Source organism: Trachemys scripta, chromosome 7 (assembly GCF_013100865.1).
Source record: "Trachemys scripta elegans isolate TJP31775 chromosome 7, CAS_Tse_1.0, whole genome shotgun sequence".
In the NCBI taxonomy this organism is placed as follows: domain Eukaryota; kingdom Metazoa; phylum Chordata; order Testudines; family Emydidae; genus Trachemys; species Trachemys scripta.
In genome coordinates, this window is record NC_048304.1 from 30,368,988 (window position 1) to 30,388,894 (window position 19,907).

At 55.0% G+C, this 19,907-nt stretch overlaps 1 protein-coding gene across 3 annotated transcripts in view; it reads right to left on the minus strand.

Annotated features, from left to right (window-relative positions):
• Positions 1 to 2,316: 2,316 nt before the first annotated feature.
• The window catches only part of DNAJC4 (DnaJ heat shock protein family (Hsp40) member C4), a 74,664-nt gene continuing 57,073 nt past the window's right edge, over positions 2,317 to 19,907 (minus strand). For 2 of the 3 annotated variants that reach the window (XM_034777615.1, XM_034777614.1), the window contains 3 exons: positions 19,397 to 19,567; positions 3,642 to 3,728; positions 2,317 to 2,531 (listed from right to left, as the gene is read on the minus strand). In XM_034777615.1, the coding sequence (XP_034633506.1) occupies positions 2,429 to 2,531; positions 3,642 to 3,728; positions 19,397 to 19,567 (361 nt within the window). In that variant the 3' untranslated portion in view covers positions 2,317 to 2,428. The remainder of the gene's footprint in view (positions 2,532 to 3,641; positions 3,729 to 19,396; positions 19,568 to 19,907) is intronic. The other variant, XM_034777616.1, reaches the window with a different exon arrangement.

Here is a 19,907-nt window from a genome sequence, read left to right on the forward strand (position 1 = left end):
GGGGAAGGATGGAGTGGGTGAGGATGGAGGACTGGGGATGGTTGGAAGGATGGAGGGGTGGGGGTGGATGAGGACGGAGGACTGGGGATAGTTGGAAGGACGGAGCGTAGCTGGGGAAGGATTGAGCAGTTGCTGAGCTGTGGTTCACATGCCCATGTCCAGCACTGTGCAGGGGGCAGCTCAGGGTGCTGGGCTGGCAGAGGTGCAGGAGCAGCTGAGCTGCTGGGCATGGGGAACTTGCAGGGGGAGCCATCCCGTCTAGATTGGGCCCATTCTCTCTCTGGCCAGTGGAGCAGGAGTTGAGCTGGGCAGCCAGGTGCCCCCAGCCACTAGGGGAAGCCAGCACATACTGCTGGGACCTGCTGTAGCACAAGGTGCATTTGGGGAGGGGAGTTCAGGAATGTGACCTGGCATCCCCAGGCAGGGCGGACTGAGAGGGCAGAGTGAGGGGGCAGGGATGGCTTAGACGGGTTTCCACCCCCCACCCCTACAGGATGGAATTGCTGGGATGGGAGATGGAGCATGGAAAATGCCATCAATGCCCCTTCCTCCTCAGGCTCTGGCCCCCAGCACCAGCAGAGCTGAACTCCCCAGCTACACAACTGTAGGGGAAGCATATTTGATGCCATCTCCATCCTGGGCAGGGAGGCAGAGCAGGGTGCCGGGGGTGGGCTGTGGGGTGCTGATCGGGAGGATACACAGCTCATAGTGTTGCCTGGCATGAGATGGGCTTGGGAGCAGTGCACTTCCTTATTGGGCACTTGTACCCAGAAGGACTAATTCCTAGATCCTGGCTGGGCACTGCTGTGGGGAAGCTCACAGCACTGGAGTCCTTGGCTGGGCACTGCTGAGGGGAAGCTCACAGTGCTGGAGTTCCTGGCTGGGCACTGCTGTGGGAAAGCTCGCAGCACTGGAATCCCTGGCTGGACACTGCTGTGGGGAAGTTCACAGAGCCAAGAGGCTCTCCCTCCCAGCAGGGAGCTCCATGCAGCAGCCTACCTCCCAGCAGGCACAGAGGGGGCTATGGCGGGTGAGGCCGTGACGCGGGCAGGGGATTAGGGGAGTGTGCTGCGATGGGAACTGTGTGTGAAATGCCAGGATTAATCCTTCATGCACAGGCCCCAGAGCCGCACTCCCCATCTGGCGCCTGACCAGCATGGGCGTGTGTGTGTCTCCCGAATCCTCCCCCAACTCGCCCCTTTGCAGGCACCCACATGGGAACGTGTTGTGTGAGCGTCATGCTCAGACAGTCACAAAGGGGCATCAGAAATAGCAGAGAGGAGAATGGATGAGATGAGGATGTGTGGGGATTCATGGATGGATACAGAGAGGTGTCTATCGGGAGCTGTGTATAGTTGGGGATGGAGAGATGGAGGGAGGGATGTGGTGCAGATGGATAGATACATAGAGAGGTGTCTCTGGGGAGCTGTGTATGGTTGGGGATGGAGAGATGGAGGGAGGGGTGTGGTGCGGATGGATAGATACATAGAGAGGTGTCTATGGGGAGCTGTGTGTGGTTGGGGATGGAGAGATGGAGGGAGGGGTACAGTGCGGATGGATGGATATAAGAACACACAGACGGATGTAGAAGGGAATTCAGGGGAGCACAGGAGCCCTTGGAGTTCTGATATCTGCTGCCCTGGCACTGGGGCTTTTGGATGCCCGGTGGGTTTAGCTATTTTCTGGGGAGGGTGGAGCAGTCTGGAACCATGGCTAATGATTATTGGGGTGGCTCACCTGCCTCCACCCCTCCCAAATCCACCCAGCACAGCTCTCACTTGGCACTCCCAGTGCTCCATTCAGATGGGGGGATTGAGCCCAGAGCACTGGCTGTGTAGAGGCTTGGCTAAGCAACTGCCTCTGTGTGTGTGGGGGGCTGCCCCCCTCAACTCTCTGATCCCCATCCTGGCAACACTGGCCCCTATGGTCTCTGCTCCTGCTAGTGGGGGATACGTGCCTGGCAGTCTTCCTCTCCCAGTGTCTGCCCCTGGCCCCAGCTCACAGGGATGGAGTGCCTGGCATGGCATTGCAGTGAGGAAGCACTTCCAACCATCCCCAGTACCGGAGTCCCTCCTGGACACTGCTGCAGAGAAGCTTGCAGCACTGGGATCCCAGCTGGTTCAGAGGGGCTGCTGCAGCTCCTGCTTCCACAGGGAGGGGCGGTGGGGACAGGAGAGGGCCCCGAGGCTCATCCCTGCTCCAAGAGCCCATGTGGTGACACTGGGTAGTGCAGGCTGGGAGCTGGAGGGCTCAGATGAATCCCATTTCCCCCTCCCCGTAGCAGTGGTGGGAACCCTCCAGGAAGGCTAATGGCACCGGGGCCATGCGCAGTGATTTATTGAAGGGAGGGGACAAGTGTGTGTGTGAGGTGTTCCCCATACAGCATCTGTGGCACCCAGTCCCCCCCATGTAGTGTCCAGAGCGCCTGTCACTTCTGGGCACTGTCCCCGGTGGGCCGGATGCGGTAGCGCTGTGTGAACTCGGCGTGTTTCTGGCGCAGGAGCTCCTGCTGCTTCTGGAAGCCATTGGCCCTGTGGGAGGAGAGGCGCAGGGGCCGGGTCACACTTGGGACAGTGATGCTCAGCATCATGCACTAACACGTGTGAATGCACATGCTCTAACATGCACTGGTGCATCCATGCACACGTTAACGCAAGCTCAGGCACACACACTAAAGTGTGCATGCCCTAGGACACTAACATGCTAGTTCATGGGGGAACACACTGTAACATGCTAACACCCACTACTGCATGGGGGCATGGTAACATGTGCTAGTGCATGAAGCACACACTAACATGCAAACACATGCTAGAGCATGGGGGTACATGCTAGTATACAGCTGCACACATAGTCTAACACAAACTAGTGCACACATTTGTGTTCACATGCCCAGTAACACGTGCTCTAGTGCACATGCCTATTCTCTAACACATTAGTTCAGATGCCCCAGGGCATGTGCACACTCCAACCCATGCTGGTGCACACACACCCTGTGTCGTCTGCGCATGTTCTAGCACACATGGATGCTAACACACTAATGCACCTGGTGTTGGACACTAACACACATTCATCCACACCCTTGTGAGTGCGCACACACACGCCTCCATTTCCACTCCCAGCCATTCAAGCTGATGGCCCCTGGCTAGCGGCTCATCGCGCCCCTTGCGATGGCTGGGGGCATGTGGGGTGGCGGAGAGGGGAATGCCCAGAGGGCACTGAGGGCCAGCAGGCAGTGAATGGAGGGAGAGATTCCCCCCACTCCCCAGAGGTTGGTGGAAGCTGGCAAGGAGTAAACTGGGTGGGGGGCAACATTGGTGAACAGAGGGGAGGGATTCCCAGAAGGCAGAGGACACCCACATGAGGTGAAGGAGGGGGAAGGGATTTCCCAGAGGGTGAGGGGCCGCATGGGGTCAATGTGGAGGAAGACTCCCCAGAGGGTGGGGGGGGCAGCATGGGGTGAACAGGGGTATTCCCAGAGAGCAGGGGGGCCCCAGCATGGGGTAAACATAGGGAGGGGTCCCCACAGGTTCTGGCAGCAGCACTTTATCCCAGCCCAACTGCCAAACCCTCTGGGAGAGGAAATCCTTGTCCCCAGGTACGGAGAGGGAAACTGAGGCAGGGGCTGGGGGAGCTGTGCAAACCTGGCCCGCTCCTTGGATTCATTGTAGATGCTGGTTATGAGCATGTCCTTCTTGTCCATGAAGCTGTTGTGCATCTCCTCCAGCTTCCTGCCGAGAACACGGGGCAGGGTTACACACATCGCCCTGCACCCTCCCGTGTCGATGGATGTGGGTGGGTGGGGATGGAGAGTTCAAAAGACGAATGCAGCCGCATGTCTGGGGACGGATGGATAGATCTGTGTGTGTCTGAGTCTATATGGATTAAGTGTGTGTATCTGTCTCTGTGTTGTGTGTTCATGGTGGATGTGCTGTGTGTGTCTCTGTATGATGTGTGTGTATCTCTAAGGGGTGGGGTGTATGGAGTGTGACTGTTCGGTGCAGTGTGTGTGTGTGTGTGTGTCTGTGCAGTGTGTATGTGTATGCATGTGTCTGTGCAGTGTGTGCGCGCGTGTGGTGTGTATGTGTGTGCGAGTACGTGTGTGTGGATCTGTGTCTGTGCAGTGTGCACATGCGGTGTGTGTCTCTGTGTGGTGTGTATGAGTGTATGTGGTGTGTCTGTGCAGTGTGTGCACGTGGTGCCTGTGTGTGTGGTGTGCGTGTATATCACAGCAGGGCTCCCGCCTTCTCTCCGCTCCAGGCTGTGCTCTAGCAGGCTGAATGATGTGTGCACCAAGACCGGGCCCGAAGTGGCGGCTGGGGCTGGCTGCCCAGTGCCGGCTGACAGGGGGTTCCAGGGCACTGTCCCCCTTGCTGGGGCGCCAGCTGGAGGTGTGGACTGCACTGGGCAAGCGGTGTGAGTGGATGAAAAGCCAGGGATGGACTGACTCAGTGATTCTGGGGCCAGCGACAGCCCCGATCTTCCCCTGGAAGCTGCCATCTCCTTATGTAACAGGGTCTGCAGCACTAGCACCAGGGTGCCCCAGTGTGAGGGATGGGCAGGGTGAGGGATGGGCAGGGCACCCACCCCCAGCCAGGCCTCTGCTCCCCCTGGTCTGCACTGCCTGCAAGAGCCACTTTGCCAGAGGTGACTGGGGGGATTTATCTCCCCAGCTGGGGAATGGTGGGCACAGAACCCAGGAGTCCTGGCTCCCAACCCACCTCAGCACCAGGAGGGAGTAGGAGTGAGTGGGTTAGAGCCGGGCAGGGGGCTGGGGGGACTGGAAGATGCTTTAGATAGACACAAGTCACTAGGGTAGTGCTGGGGTAACTGGGTGTGATTCTCTGGCCTGCGGCACGCTGGCACCAGACTGGATGATCTCATGGTCGCTTCTGGCCTTACCACTGCTGATGACAAATTCAGCAGGGTAAAGAGGGGCTGACTAGCTGCATCCCCCTGGATGCTCACACTCCCCTGTCTATCTGTCATGTACTAATAAGCGACTCTGTGTGCAGACTGGAGACCACTTTAACCAGACTGGGATTGGCACCATTGCAGGGAAATCACTGTGACCCCAGTGCAGGCACTTCCTCTGACCAAAGAGACTCTAGCAGCATCCTGCCCTGGGAAGGTCGGGGAGGCCTCCCCTGATCTAACCCCGGCCTGGGGGAGGGCATCCCCCGATCCACATCCTGCACTGGAGGAGGTGTGCCCTGATCTACGTCCTGTGCTGGAGGAGGCGTCCCCCGATCCATGACCTGCGCTGCAGGGGGCATCCCCTGATCCACGTCCTGCACCGGATGATGCATCCGATGATCCACGTCTTATGCTGGAGGTGGCGTCCCACGATCCACGTCCTCTGCTGCAGGGGGTGTCCCCCGATTCACATCCTACACTGGAGGGGGCATCCCCCGATCTATGTCCTGTGCTGGAGTGGGCATCCCCCGATCCATGTCCTGTGCTGGAGTGGGAATCCCCAAGCCCCGTCCTGTGCTAGAGTGAGCATCTCTGAGCCACGTCCTGTGTTGGAGTGGGCATCCCTGAGCCACGTCCTGCGCTGGAGGGGGCATCCCTCCGAGCCACGTCCTGCGCTGGAGTGGGAATCCCCGAGCCACGTCCTGCGCTGGAGTGAGCATCCCCGAGCCACGTCCTGCACTGGAGGGGACATTCCCAATATAACTATTTCTGTTTCTTAACTGATCCAAGACCTGCCTGGAGAGCAGCTCTCAGACTGTGAGCAATTTGAGGCAGGGACCGTCCACGCGTATATGCACAGTGGAACTCTGGCCTCTTTGCTACTTCAGTACCAATAACAACCTCATAAGAGTAAACCAGAGAGGGGAGCCAATTCCAGGGGCAGCAGCACTGAACTGGGACCAGTTGGAAATACAAAGAGAAACCCCAATCCACATGAATGATCACCTCAGCCCCACAGCTTTGTGTTTGCTCAATACTGTTTGAGAGAGCCACAGAGTTTAAGGCCAGAAGGGACAATCAGATCATCTAGTCCAGGGGTCGGCAACCTTTCAGAAGTGGTGTGCTGAGTCTTCATTTATTCACTCTAATTTAAGGTTTCGCGTGCCAGTGCGTAGCAGGGTGAACACCCGCTCTGGCCCTGAAGGGGTTGGAAAAGCCCTGCAGAGGGCTGGGCAAGGTAAACCCCTGGCTGATTGGGGGAAGTGGCTGCAGCTGGGCCACGCCCCAATCAGGCCTCAGCTGGCCTGTATAAGAAGGCTGGGAGCCAGGAGCCCAGTAGTCTCTCTCTGCTTTCAGAGGGAGAAGGGCTTGGCTGTAGGGAGCTAGAGACAGGGTATCTGTAGTAGAGCAGGGCTGGGGAAAGGCTGAGGAGCTGGGGAGTACCAGCCTGGAAAGCCCCAGGCTGTGGCCTAGGAGAAGGCCAAGGAGTACTGGGGGTTGCAGAGGGCAGCCCAGGGCTAGGCCAAGGCAGCAGGTCCAAACCCAACCTTGCCAATGATGAGTGGCCTATACTGCAGTTTGCCCCAGGGAGTGGGGGCTAGTTGTTGACTGGCAGTGGCCTTATTCTGAGGTGAGGTAGGGATAATGGGTGGGGGTTCCCTGGGGAGGGGAGACCCTAGTACTGTGGGGTACTGCCAGGGGGCAGTACCCCAGATACAAGGGCTCTGGGGTCTGGAAGGGACACAGGGGCCAGAGGACAGGTGGATCACCAGCCTGCAGAGGGTGCTCTGATGGCTGGATCAAGCTAATTCCCAGAGTCACCAGCAGGAGGTGCCGCAGGGGTGAGTCTGCCACTCTACACAGTGATACATTTTTAGAAGGTCTCTTTCTATAAGTCTATAATATATAACTAAACTATTGTTGTGGGTAAAGCAAATAAGGTTTTTAAAATGTTTAAGAAGCTTCATTTAAAATTAAATCAAAATGCAGAGCCCCCCTGGACCGGTGGCAAGACCAGGTCAGTGTGAGTGCCACTGAAAATCTGGTCGTGTGCCACCTTTGGCGTGCGTGCCATAGGTTGCCTACCCTTGATCCAGTCTGACCTCCTGTATAGGACAGGCCAGAGAGTGTCACCCAGTTACCCCAGGATTGAGCCCAGTCACTTGTGTCTGATTACGGCATCTTCCAGCAAGGCACCAGGCTGGATCTGAAGACACTGAGAGATGGAGAATCCCCCCTCCCCCTTCTCTTGGGAGTTTGTTCCAATGGTTAATCACCCTCACTGTGAAAACTTGTTTCTCATTCAAATGTCTGGCTTTACCTCCCAGCCACTGGTTCTCGCTCCACTAGGCTCAAGAGTCCTTTAGTTCTTGGTGTTTTCTCTCTGTGAAGCTACTTACACACAGTGATCAAATCACCTCTTGATCTCCTTTTGGAGACGCTAAAGGGATTGAGCTCCCCAGATCGCTCGCTGTCAGGCATTTTCTCCAGCCCTCTGATAGTTTCTCTGGCTCTTTTCTGCACCCTCTCCAGTTTTTCAACATCCTTTTTAAAACATGCACTCCATGACTGGACGCACCATTCCGGGATGGGTCTCACCAATGCCGTCTATGGAGGTAAAATCACCTCCCTGCTCCTGCTCACTACTCCCCTGTTTATACAGCCAAGGATTGCACTGGCCCTTTTGGCTACAGCATCACACCAGGAGCTCATGTTCAACTGGTTGTCCACTAAGACGAAGCAGTTACTTACCTGTGTTGTTACTGTTGTTGTTGAAGATGTGACGTGGATGTGTATTCCATATAGGTGTGTGCACACCCAGTGCACTGGAGCTGGAGAATTTTGCCTAGCAGTACCTGTAGGGGTGCGCTCACACCTCATGGCTGTAGCCCACCTCTGGCTATCTAAGGCCCGATCCCCTTCAGTTCCTTCATGCTGAACATCAAGAGCATAGAGTTCGAGGCAGAGGGGACGGAGGTGGGTTGTTGAATACACGTCTGCGTCACATCTCGAAGGATGCTCACAACACAGGTAAGTAATCATGTTTACTTCTTTGAGTAGATGCAACCATGTATTCCAAGGAGATGACTCTCAAGCAAGATTTGCATGAGGTGGGGCTTGGAATTTATTTTAAACAAGGATTGCAGAACTGCCTTCCCAAAGCTTACATCTACTCTGGATGCTGCAGTAGTGGCATAATGTTTCGTAGGCAAATGTCCAGATGACCAAGTGGCAGCCCTGCAGATGACCAATATTAAAACATCACTTAAAAACGTCATCACCATAGCCTGCGCTCTTGCAGAATGAGCTCACAGCCTTGTGGAGGCACAATCAGCGGTATGCTGTCCTGATATAGGAAGTTATCCCCTAGAGATCATCTGCGAAGCAATTGCTTGTCCCTTCCTTCCGTCTGCATACAACACAAACAGGCAAAGCGAAGCATGAAAAGGTTTAGCCCTGTCCAGGTAAAACGCTAGACATCGCCTGACATCCGTGTGAAGATGCTGCTCCACCAGGGTTGAATGCGGCATAAGAAAGAACAAGGTAAATACACCACCTGCTTGAAATGAAATTGAGAAACCACTTTAGATTAAAAACTTAGGGTGCGGCCACAAGGTCACTTTGTCTTTGGAGGATTGTGTGTAAGGAGACTCTGCCATCAAAGCCTGCGACTCTCTCTCTCCTCGCAGATGCTATTGCCACCAGAAATGCAGTTTTTTGACACAAAAGAGAAAAAGATGATGCCAGAGGCTTGAATGGATGTCCCATCGGAGCCACTAAGACCATAGTAAGGTACCACAAAGGAACTGGTTCTCTCAATGGTGAGTAGAGACAAAGGATCCTTTCAAGAATCTTGTTACCATGGTATTAGAAAATACTAACCTCCCATGGATGGGTGGATGAAATGCTGAAATCACAGCCAGATACACCCTCAATGAGCTAAGTAGGAGACCTGAGGACTGAAGATGTAACAAATACTCCAAGATGTCCTGGATACCAGCCACCTTTGGTTGAACTCTGCAGGCCAACGATCATATTAAAAACAACAACATCCATTTGGCCAAATCGGCCATTCGGAGAGAGCTTCCTTCTATTGAGTAGAACTTGTCAAACAGCCTCCAAACCTTGTTCTTCTTTCTCATTTAACCACAGAGCAGCCATGCAATGAGGTGGAGAGATCTGAGTGTGGGATGGACAATCTGACCGTGATGCCGAGTCAAGCAGTTGGGATGGAAAGGAAGGGATATGGGAGGCCAAACTGATAACACAAGAAGGTCGGAGAACCGAGTTTGTCTCTGCCAGGCCAGAGCAATGAGGATGAGCTTGGCACAGTCCAATTTCAGTTTGACGACGACCTGTGGGATGATTGGAATCAGAGGGAAAGCATACAGGAGTGCCGAATACCAACTCAGGCAAAAAGTGTCGGCCAGGAAGCCTGGGCTGAGACCCCCTCGAGATCAAAACAGTTGGTATTTCTTCTTGTCTCTCATGGGAAACGGGTTGATTGCTGGGATGCCCCAAGCTGCAAAGACAGACCACAGGACACTGGGCTTCAGGGACCATTTGTGTCACAGGGAAAAATTCCTGCTGAGGTGATTTGCGAGTTGATTCTGGACCCTGGGTAAATGATTGGTCACCGGAATAATGCTCCTCCCAGTGCAAAACTGCCAGAGCCTGATCCTGACACAGGCCTTTTGCGTGTTCTCCCCCACGTCTGTTCTCATAGTACATCATGGTGATATTGTCAGTGAGTGTGTGAACCACTGCGCCCTTAATGTAATCTTGGAAAGTGTGATGGCCTGAAGCTCCACAATGTTGATATGCAGTGAAGCTTCCTGTTTCAACCACAGGCCCTGAACTTTAAACGACCCAGATGTGCTCCCCAGTCTACTCAGAGACGTCAGTGATAACCATCCTGGTTGGTGGGGATCGAGCGAAAGGAACACCCTGGCATATGTTGTCCTGAACTGTTCACCACCATAAAGAATCCAGTTATCCAAGGGATGATGGTTCAGATGAAAGACTGACTTCAGCCACATTTGGAGAGGGTGAAGACACAATCTGGAAAAATTGACCACCTGCATTATTCCTGGGGGAATTCTGCACCACCGCACACATGCAGAATTCATGTCCCTTGCAGATTTCCCATCATTTTCTGTGGGAAAGCAAAGAAGCCGCAAGAGTTCTCCTCCTCCCCAGCAGTGTGGGCACATCGTTTTGGGCTCCAGAGCAGCCGATGGAAAGGTAAATCACTGTGGGGAGGTCCTGGCTGGGGACGATCCGGCTGGTGGTTCCTACTCTGTGCCAGGCTCAGCTTCTAGTCCCAGCTGGGCTGGGGGAGGGCAGAGCTTCCTCTTCTCCCGCAATGAGCGGCCAGGTCCAGGTCAGACCTACCCACAGAAACTTCCCTGGCTATAGGAAGCTCCGCACTCCCCCTCATCACTCCTCAACTGCAGGGAGAAGGGTCACTGTATGGGGAGCTGCTCCCCTGTTTGCTCAACTCCTGTGCATCTGGACTGCCCCATACCCAGATCTCCCTGCCGAGCCTCACCCCCACCCATGGGAGGGACACAAGTCAATGGGCTGAGACCAGAACCAGAAGGCCTTTGCCTCCAGGATCTATGAACCTTTCTAGGGTAGCCCTGTTTCCCTGGGGGAAAGAAGGACTTCCCAATGAAGCACTGTGACAGATGCTGCTGCTGACTGCCATAATGGTGCCTCTGGACTGCTGGAGTTTACAACCCTAAAGAACACAGTGTGGCTTGTGAATCTTTAAAAGACTGCAAAGTCTTGTCAGTCTTTTCTGAGAATAGTACTCGACTATCAAAGGGCAAGTCCTCAATACTCTGCACATCAGAAGCAATACCTGAGCTTTGCAGTCATGATACCCTCCTCATGATCACAGCTGAGGCCACAATTCTGACCGATGAATCTGCCGTGTCCAACACTGAATGAAGAGACGTCTTGGCCACCGAACAGCCTTCAGCCATAAAAGCTCTAAACTCTTGTCTGGGGGCTTCTGGCAACTTGTCTGCAAATTCAGACATGGCCATTGGATTAACAAAGTCATATTTGGATAGCAACACCTATTGGTTTGTGATACGCATTTTCAGGGAAGAGGAGGTATAAATCTTTCTCCCCATCAGGTCCATCTTCTTTGACTCCATTTCCTTGAGAGCAGATTTATGCTTACCCTGCCGAGCCTTGTCATTCGCCACAATCACAATACAAGAATTAGAGACAGTGTGAGAATAGAAACCCTCAAAACTTTGAGGGACAAAATAGTGGTTCTCTGAACACTCCGCTATGGACAGCACTGAGGCCAGAGTGTTACAGAGGGCCTTTGCAGGCTCCAGGAGAGTGTCATTAATAGGGAGGGCTACACTCATCAGAGCAGATGGTCAGAGAATGTCTAGCAACTTCTGTGAATTCTCCTGTAAAAATTCTGCCTGGATGCCTAAAGAAGCAATCACAAAAGGCCCTGGTATACCTTGAAATCCTCGGGCACCAAAGGAGAAGAGGAACCTGGTACCATCAAATCATCAGGAGAGGATAAAAACTGTCAAGTGCACCAGGAACAAATCCTGTAGCTGAACCGTTGGGCCCAGATAAGACAAGTCTGGAAGCCCCTAGGGAGGAGGCTCAACCATTGTTTGAGCGTGTGGGGGGTCACCAACATTAGCCACCAAGGGGACTGGTGATCTTGCTCTGGAGTGGGATGGAGAATGTGATCTCTGGGACCAGGAAGCCACAATGTGTTCAGATAATGCACTGGCTGCCAGTTAGCACAGGGCCAGGAGCCCCTGTCCCAACTATGCAGAGAATGTCGATATCGATACTGGTCTGAGAATGGTCTGTGGCGCCAATCAGGCAATGAAGACTGGGAGGAGGGCTCCAACATGGATCCCGAAGAGTCCCTGGTGGCCGGTGACAGCAGTAGAGCCAGTCCTGATGGGGCACATAGACTTGTCTGTAGCTCAACTGGAAAGCAGTTCCTGTGCCAATGAGGAATCAGCATAGCCTGTACCAAATATGTGGCACCCACCCCCAATGCTGGGGAAGGCATTGGTACTGAGGTCAGCGGAGGAACTGAAGTAGAAGACAGGATCTGCCGACAAAACAATGTCGGCAGTGAGGGGTTCATTAATGCTCCTTGGGGCTGGGCCTGGCACTGATTTCAACTCCATAGTCTGCGGTGCAGAAGGACCAGGCTCGTTCACCGAGTTCGAAGGTCACCGCCATCAGATGCGGGCCTCAGTGCCGAAAGAAGCCTCAGGGCCTGCTCGAGAAGATGCTGCTTCAGAGGTAAGTCTCTAGCCATAGGGGTTCTTTTGGTAATCAGCTTACAAACAGAGCATCTCTCCTGAGCATGTCCCTTGCTTCATCACAACAAGCCCCTTGTGTGGGGATCGTCCCCCCTCCCCCCCCCCCCCCACCTCCCCACAATGGACAGGGCTTGAACCATAGTGAGGGCATCCCCCAGGACAATAAGTATCTAACTCTAAGGTAACTAATACGATCTCAGGTATTGCTAACTATCTAACAACTATATACATAGAGAGAAAACACTCAGACAAATGACGTGATAACCACACAGAGCTCCGACACCAGCCACAGGCACTGAGAAGGAACTGAGGGGGTGTCAGTGCAGAGCCACCTCATATAGCCAGGCTCAGGGCTACAACCACGAGGTGTGAGCACCGCCCCTACGGGTACTGCTAGGCAAAATTCTCCAGCTCCGGTGTGTGTGGAATACATGGCTGCATCTACTCAAGGAAGAACTTAACTTCCATCCACTGGTTCTACCAGGCCTAAGTCCACTGAGCTAAAGAGCTGGGGTTTCTCTCTGTGAACTTACACACCATGACCTAGGTGCCTCTGGGTCTTCGTGTGGAGCTGCTAATGGATGGCGCTCAGGGCAGCGTGCACCCGCTGTGACACAGGTGTGTTACTGACAATGCAAGGGCAGCGCCATGTAGAATTGTGTTTAAGGGATCCTCACCCAGTCACAAGGACATTTCAGAGAGTTTAAAGCCCAAAGGGGGGGTCTGACTCAGAACTCCTGAGTTCTATTCCTGGCTCTGGGACATCACGGTGCCTCAGTTTTCCCTCCCACCCTTGGGCTGTTTAGACTGTGAGTTGTCTGGAGCAGGGACTGTCTTTCATGGTGTATCTGTGCAGTACCCAGCATAGCAGGGCCCTGATCTCTCTTTAGCGCCTGGCACAATAAGGGTCTGATCTCAGCTGGGGCCTCTGAGTGCTAGCATGCTTTTCATACCCTCTGTTAATATGATCTGCATTACAGTAGTACTTTAGAGGCCTTGACCAAGATCAGGGTTCCACTGTGCCAGGTGCTGTACAGACACAGGGACAGTCCCTGCCCTGAGGAGCTCGCTATCTCAATAGACGAAGGATCATTATCCCCATTTTACAGAGGGGGAAACTGAGCCCTAGAGAGGGGAAGTGACTTGCCCAAGGCCACCCAGGAGACAGTGGCAGAGCCTGGAACAGAACCCAGGTGTCCTGAGCCAGAGCCCTGCTCCTTAACCACAGGACTGTGGCTTTCCCATTTGACAGAGCAGGATTTTGCTAAGCCCATTCCAATGAGCCATCTGAAGGCTTCTCACAGCCCCAGACACAACTCCTGCCAGTTCCCTTGCTGTGCCTCCCCTGCTCCTGGTCACTTGGCATGCATGGCACGTCTCCGCGCCCTCTACAGAGGCTGGGGGAGTTGTACCAAGCCTGCGTGTCACTGCACTGATTGCTGTGTGAGTTCCCGGAGCAGGGACAGGCTGATGAGTCTCTCTTGCCTCATGTGCTATTTCCCTAACAAATGACACCAGATCTTGTTTGCTGGGAGCCTGGAGTTACAGGGAAATGAGGATGAGGGTGATGCTCCAGCTGCTGATGAGGCAGGCCGCAGCCCCTTCCCTTGTGCCCTGGCTCCCCCGCAAACACATGGTGCTTTGTCCGTCGGTGCTGGGTGTGGATTCGGCACAGCCCCTTCACCGGGGGAATCCAGGCTCCAGAGAGCTGGGACAGGGCTAAAGCAAACCTGACAATGCTGCTGCAGGGATCAGTCCTGCCTTAGTCTCTTGGGGAGTGGGAAGTGGGGAGGAGGGTCTAAAGAGGGGGATTCTCCATCTCCTGGTCTCTCAGGGTCCAATCCTGCAGCTCGGCTCCCTTTCATGGTATCTTAATAACCATCTGTGTTGTAGGAGCCTATGTCAAAACAGACAGGCGGGTGTAGGGTGACCAGACAGCAAGTGTGAAAAATCAGGACGGGGGTGGGGGGTAATAGGAGTCTATATATGAAAAAGACCCAAAAATCCTGACTGTCCCTATAAAATCAGGACATCTGGTCACCCTAGGCGGGTGCTTGACAGAGCAACACAGAACAATGGTGGCCTGGAAGGACAGAGCACACACAGGCCAAGCAAACCTCTGCCTCCCACACACAGGCAGAGCATTAACTGGATGGCACAGGTAGGCTCCAGTCGGGTCTCCCCCAGCTGGGCTCCAGAGACTGATTCCAGTAGGGACACACACACACTTGGTAAAACACAGATGCAGTCAGAGCTACCGATGGGTTAGCAGAACCAACAGGCACAGATGGGCAGTGATGTGCTTGAGGCCAGAGAGACTGCTGGGACAGAACCCAGGAGTCCTATTGCCCAGCCCCCTTGCTCTGACCATTAGACCCCACCCCCTTTCCTGAATGCTCCCTGCAGGGAGTCAATTAATTACCTCCACCCCAGGAGGATTCAGCTGGGAAGCTGGAGAGGCTGAGGTTACAAGTGTGTAACTGAGTACAGGAGCAGACCGCACGGTGCCCCTGCTGGGGTTCATGTCACGGGGCATGCACCTAAGTCTCCCTCCCTGACAGAGCCATGTCTGTCTCCTTGCTTGGGGGGCCTTGCTTGGCTGCTGCCTACTGCTATCGAACAGTGCATAGCTGTACCAGTTCCCAGGCTGGGCACTGCTGCTGCTGCCCTCCCCAGTAGCTCTGATTCTGCCTGTGCACCCTCCCCAGCTCTGATCCCTGTTGCCAAGGGAAGGATGAACACCCTAATTGGCCCTAATTCAATGAAACACACTCGCGTAGGTCTGAAAGGCCTTGACCCATAGAGGGGCACCACAGGGATTCAAGGACCCATGCCCAATTCCTCAGGCATCATGGGCTGCAGGAAAAAAATGAAGAGCTGGGAGTCAGGACACCTGGCTCTGGGAGGGGAGAGGGGTCTAGTGGGTTACAGCAGGGAGGGCTGGGAGTCAGGACTCCTGGGTTCCATTCCTGGCTCTGGGAGGTGAGTGAGGACTTGGATAGTGGAGTGGAGAGCATGCTTATTACATTTGTGGATGACCCCCAGCTGGGAGGGGGATTAAAATTACAAATTGAGAATTGGTCTGAAATCAACAGAATGAAATTCAATAAAGACAAGTGCAAAGCACTGAACGTAGGAAGGAAAAATGAAATGCCCAACTACAACATAAGGAAGAACTGGCTGGTGGTCATACTGCAGCAATGGTGATAGTGGAGCACAAATAGAATATAAGTCAACAATGCGATGCTGTTGCAAAAAAAGGCAAATATCATTCTGGGGTGTATTAACAGCAGTGTTGTATGTAAGATATGGGGTGTGTGTGTGGAGGTGTAACTGTCTTGCTCTGCTTGGCACTGAGGAGGCCTCAGCTGGAGAACTGTGTCCGGTTCTGGGCAGTGAACTTTAGGAAAGATGTGGACAAACTGGAGAGAGTCCAGAGCAGAGCAACGAAAATGCTGAAAGGTTTAGAAACCCTGACCTAAGAGGAAAAGTTAAAAACACTGGACTTGTTTTTTCATGAGAAAAGACTGAGGGGACCTGCTAACAGTCTTCCAATATGTTAAGGGCTGCTACAAAGAGGACGGGGATCAATTGTTCTCCATGGCCCCTGAAGGTAGGAGAAGCTGAAATGGGCTTGATCTGCAGCAAGGGAGATTTAGGATAGGCAGGAGGAAGAACTTTCTAACTCTAAGGATAGTTAAGCTAGAACAGGCTTCCAAGAGATGTTGCGGAATCCCCATCTTTGGAAGTTTTTAGGAACTGGTAGGACAAACATCTATCAGGGATGGTCAAGGTTTACTTGGTCCTGCCTCAGGCTAGGGGGCTCGACTTGATGACCTCTCGAGCTTCCTTTCTGTCTACATCTCTATGATGCCTAGTGGTTAGAGCAGGACGGGCTTGGAGTCAGGATGCATGAGTTCTGTTCCTAGCTCTGGAAGAGGAATAGTGGCTAGAGCTTAGAGCAGGGGTGGGCAAACTATGGCCTGTGGGCCAGATCCGGCCCGTGAGCCATTTTAAGCCGACCTGTGAGCTGCACCACGCGGCCCGGCCCTGCTTGGGCCGGGGCGCTGGGTCAGGGACCGCACCATGCGGCTCGGCCCTGCTTGGGCCAGGGCGCTGGGTCAGGGACCGCACCACGTGGCTCGGCCCTGCTTGGGTCGGGGCGCTGGGTCAGGACCGCACCACGCGGCTCGGCCCTGCTTGGGCCGGGGCACTAGGTCGGGGCCGCACCATGCGGCTCCCAGAAGCCGCAGCATGGCCCCACTCCAGCTCCTACGCGCTCCAATGGGAGCTGCAGGGATGGTGCCTGCGGACAGGGCAGTGAGCAGAGCCGCCTGGCTGCGCCTCCGCATAGGAGCCAGAGACGGGACATGCCACTGCTTCCGGGAGCCGCTTGAGGTAAGTGCTGCTAGGAGCCTGCACCCCTGAGCCTCTGCCCACGTCCTGAGCCTCTGCCCACGTCCTGAGCCTCTGCCCACGTCCTAACCCCCTGCCCCAGCCCTGATCCTCCTCCTGCACCCCAACCCGGAGCCCCCTCCCGTATTCCCAACCCCAATTTTGTGAGCATTCATGGCCTGCCATACAATTTCTATTTCCTAATGTGGCCCTCAGGCCAAAAAGTTTGCCCACCCCTGGCTTAGAGCATAGGTGGGGCTGGAAGTCAGGATGCCAGGGAGTCTGTGCCATGCATGAGGGGCTGGGTCCCCACTCCCATCCCAGAAAGGGGGACCCTGATGCCAATATGGCCCCTTGTAGCATGAGGCCAGAGACTAGGAACTCACCAGGGGATGCATCCGGCATGGGTGGAGTGCGCATGACTGTATGTCTGTGTACGTGTGGCTATCTGCGTATGTACTCCCATCCACTGTGACTCACATCCTTTCCAGTCTGGCGAGTGAGTGGCAGGCCTGAGCAGAGCCCACATTAGGCTCTGATTTCCCCCCCCACTGCCTGCCGTGAATCCTGGGATCAGGCCCCAAAGAGAATGAATCCCCCTTTGCCTGCGCCCAGGAAGGTCTGTGGGGAGGGGTGGGAAGATGGCGCTGGAGCTGCTGTCCTCACTGCATTCATAAACCCCTGATCTGTGCACCATCCCGCCAGCACTAAATTCACACTCAACAGCAAGGGACTGCCTTGAGTAAGGGTGCCTACCGTGGTGGCTATGAATAACAGTGATCTAGACTCCTCAAGATTGGCATCCCCTCTAATTCTGTGATCTACACCCTCCCAGACTGGCACACTGTCCCACATTATGATCTAGACCCCCAAGATTGGTACCGCCTTCAGTACTATGATCTAGAGTCTCAGACTGGCCCCCTTCTAGTGCTGTGTTCTGGATTCCCAGGCTGCCCTCCAGCACAGTGTTCTGGATTCCCGGACTACCCCCCACCACAGTGAATTAGAGTCCCAGATTGCCCCCAACCATAGTGATCTGGATTCCCAGACTGCTACCCAGTACAGTGATCTAGATTCCCAGACTCCCCTTCCCCCCCCCCCAGTGACCTAGATTCCTGGACTGCCCCCCACTCCCCAGTGACCTAGATTCCCGGACTGCCCCCACTCCACACAGTGATCTAGATTCCCGGACTGCCCCCCACCGCCCAGTGACCTAGATTCCCAGACTGGCCCCACTCCACACAGTTATCTAGCTCCCTCAGTGTGGCAATCTAGGCCCTGCCCCCCAGCCTGGCAGCTGTTCACTGTTCAATTATGGACTCGCCAATGTGCTAAAACATTAATAAGAAACAAAAGGCCCTGATGGAAGCCCCGGGCAGCTGGGCAGATGCTGATATTTCTAGCAGGATCCACATTCTTGGGAAGGGTGACCTCGATGCCTCCCTAGGGCAGCTGGCGTACGCTCCATGCCTCGAGGGCACGGGGAGAGCTGCTCCAAGTGTCAGCAGATGCCCTGGGACATTGGCTCCTCCAGGGGACAGGGCCCTGGCTGGTGTTCGGGTTATGAGAAACCACGTTGTTGGCTCCCACATCCCTTGGCTCGCTGCACTGCAAGAGCCACTCAGACGTATAATGCCTTACAGATGTGCACCCAGCTGTGCTGGACAATGGGAAGCTGGGCTGGGGTGCCAGGAGTGCTGCTGAGATTGTGGGGGGAAGGGAGGGACATGGACTGGTGTGTGTGTAGATGTAAAGAGTGACACTGGCCATGTGGGAATCTGAGATCATGAGAGAGACATGGGGGCCCGTGGGGATGTGAGTGGGAAGGCCGGCCACATGGGAGGCCGAGATCACGGGAGGCTTGCACTAGTGGGCATGGATGGGGAGATACTGAGATTAGAGGGGGCTTGGGCTGGTGGGGGTGGGGACACTATGGTGCAGGGATGGCACAGAGGCCCCCAACCACACCCAGCACAACTCCAGACCCTTTGACCCCGGGTCTCCCCACAGAGGCATGCTGGGATGGCACAGAGCGGGCTAGAGGCCAGTCAAGACAGCACCAGATGGCTTCTAGGAAACGCAATGAGACCAAGACTTCACCCCACAACCAGAGCAAGGGTCAGGACAACACCCCACCCCTGGCCGAGTTTTCTATAACTCTGTCAGTGCTAGGACTCTGAGGGTGCATGCTGGTGCTGATCTGCCATGCCAGGGTTATGGGTGTCAGTGCCCCCATTCTACAGATGGAGAAACTGAGGCACAGAGTGGGGCCAGCAGTCAGTGGAGGCAGGACTCCTGGGATGGAGGGGTGGGGCTGTCCCAGTCCTGGGAAGGACACTTTATACCAGCTGCCCCTTCCCTGAAGCCCATTCCTCCCATCCCACTGTGGATCCATGCCCCGCGTGTGGGCCCAGGGACTATCTCCAGGCACTGGGAGAGGTATCTGGGGAAAGGGGCATTTCTATTGGCTCTTGGGGAACAACCCCTAAGAGTGAGGGCACAGCCTGAGCAATGGTCTCTTCCAAGGGTGGAGGAGTGAAGTGCTAAGACCAGAGTCCTGGGGGGGAATTGACTGGAGGCAATGACTCTGCTCTTGGGGGGGACACTGTGTAGCGTATGGGATGACCCTGCCCTCGGGGTGGGGAGGGGATAGACTGTAGAGGATGACCCTGCCCTCAGGCGGGGGATGGCACTCTGAAAGCCCCTAGCCCTCTCCCAGGCAGGCTGTCATGCAGTGCCCACCAACTCCTTGCCCCCCATACCTGTAGGCCACATAGTGGGCAGCCATGCTGGCCAGCATAAGGAGGAGGCAGTAGCCGAAGAGCTGCCGGTTCCAGTGTTGCCTCTGCTTGGCCTGGGTGCCTGAGAAGGTCTTGGCATGGTGAGTACGGAACTGCTCCCAGTAGCGCATGTTCTCGTCAGGCCCTCGGCTACTGGGAGACAAAGAGGCACTGATGGGGGCTGCGTTGGGGGGAAGGGTCTGACCCCAGGGGACTGCTGGCCCTGGACAGGACTCCTGGGATCTCTCCCAAGGATCGAGCCGCAGGCTCAGGGCAGGGGGCCGGGAGTCAGGACTCTTGGCTTCTATCTGCTCTTTGGACCAGTCACTTATGAAATTCCCAAAGTATCAGGGCCATGCATCCCTAGCGGTGCTGATAGGGGTGCCTTGCTCTGGCGGCCTGCGAGACCCAGCACAGCTGTCCTGCTCCTCCACGCAGGGTCCAAGGGCCCAGGGTGCTCTGGGCTGCCCCAGAGAATGGCCCTGCCCCGGTA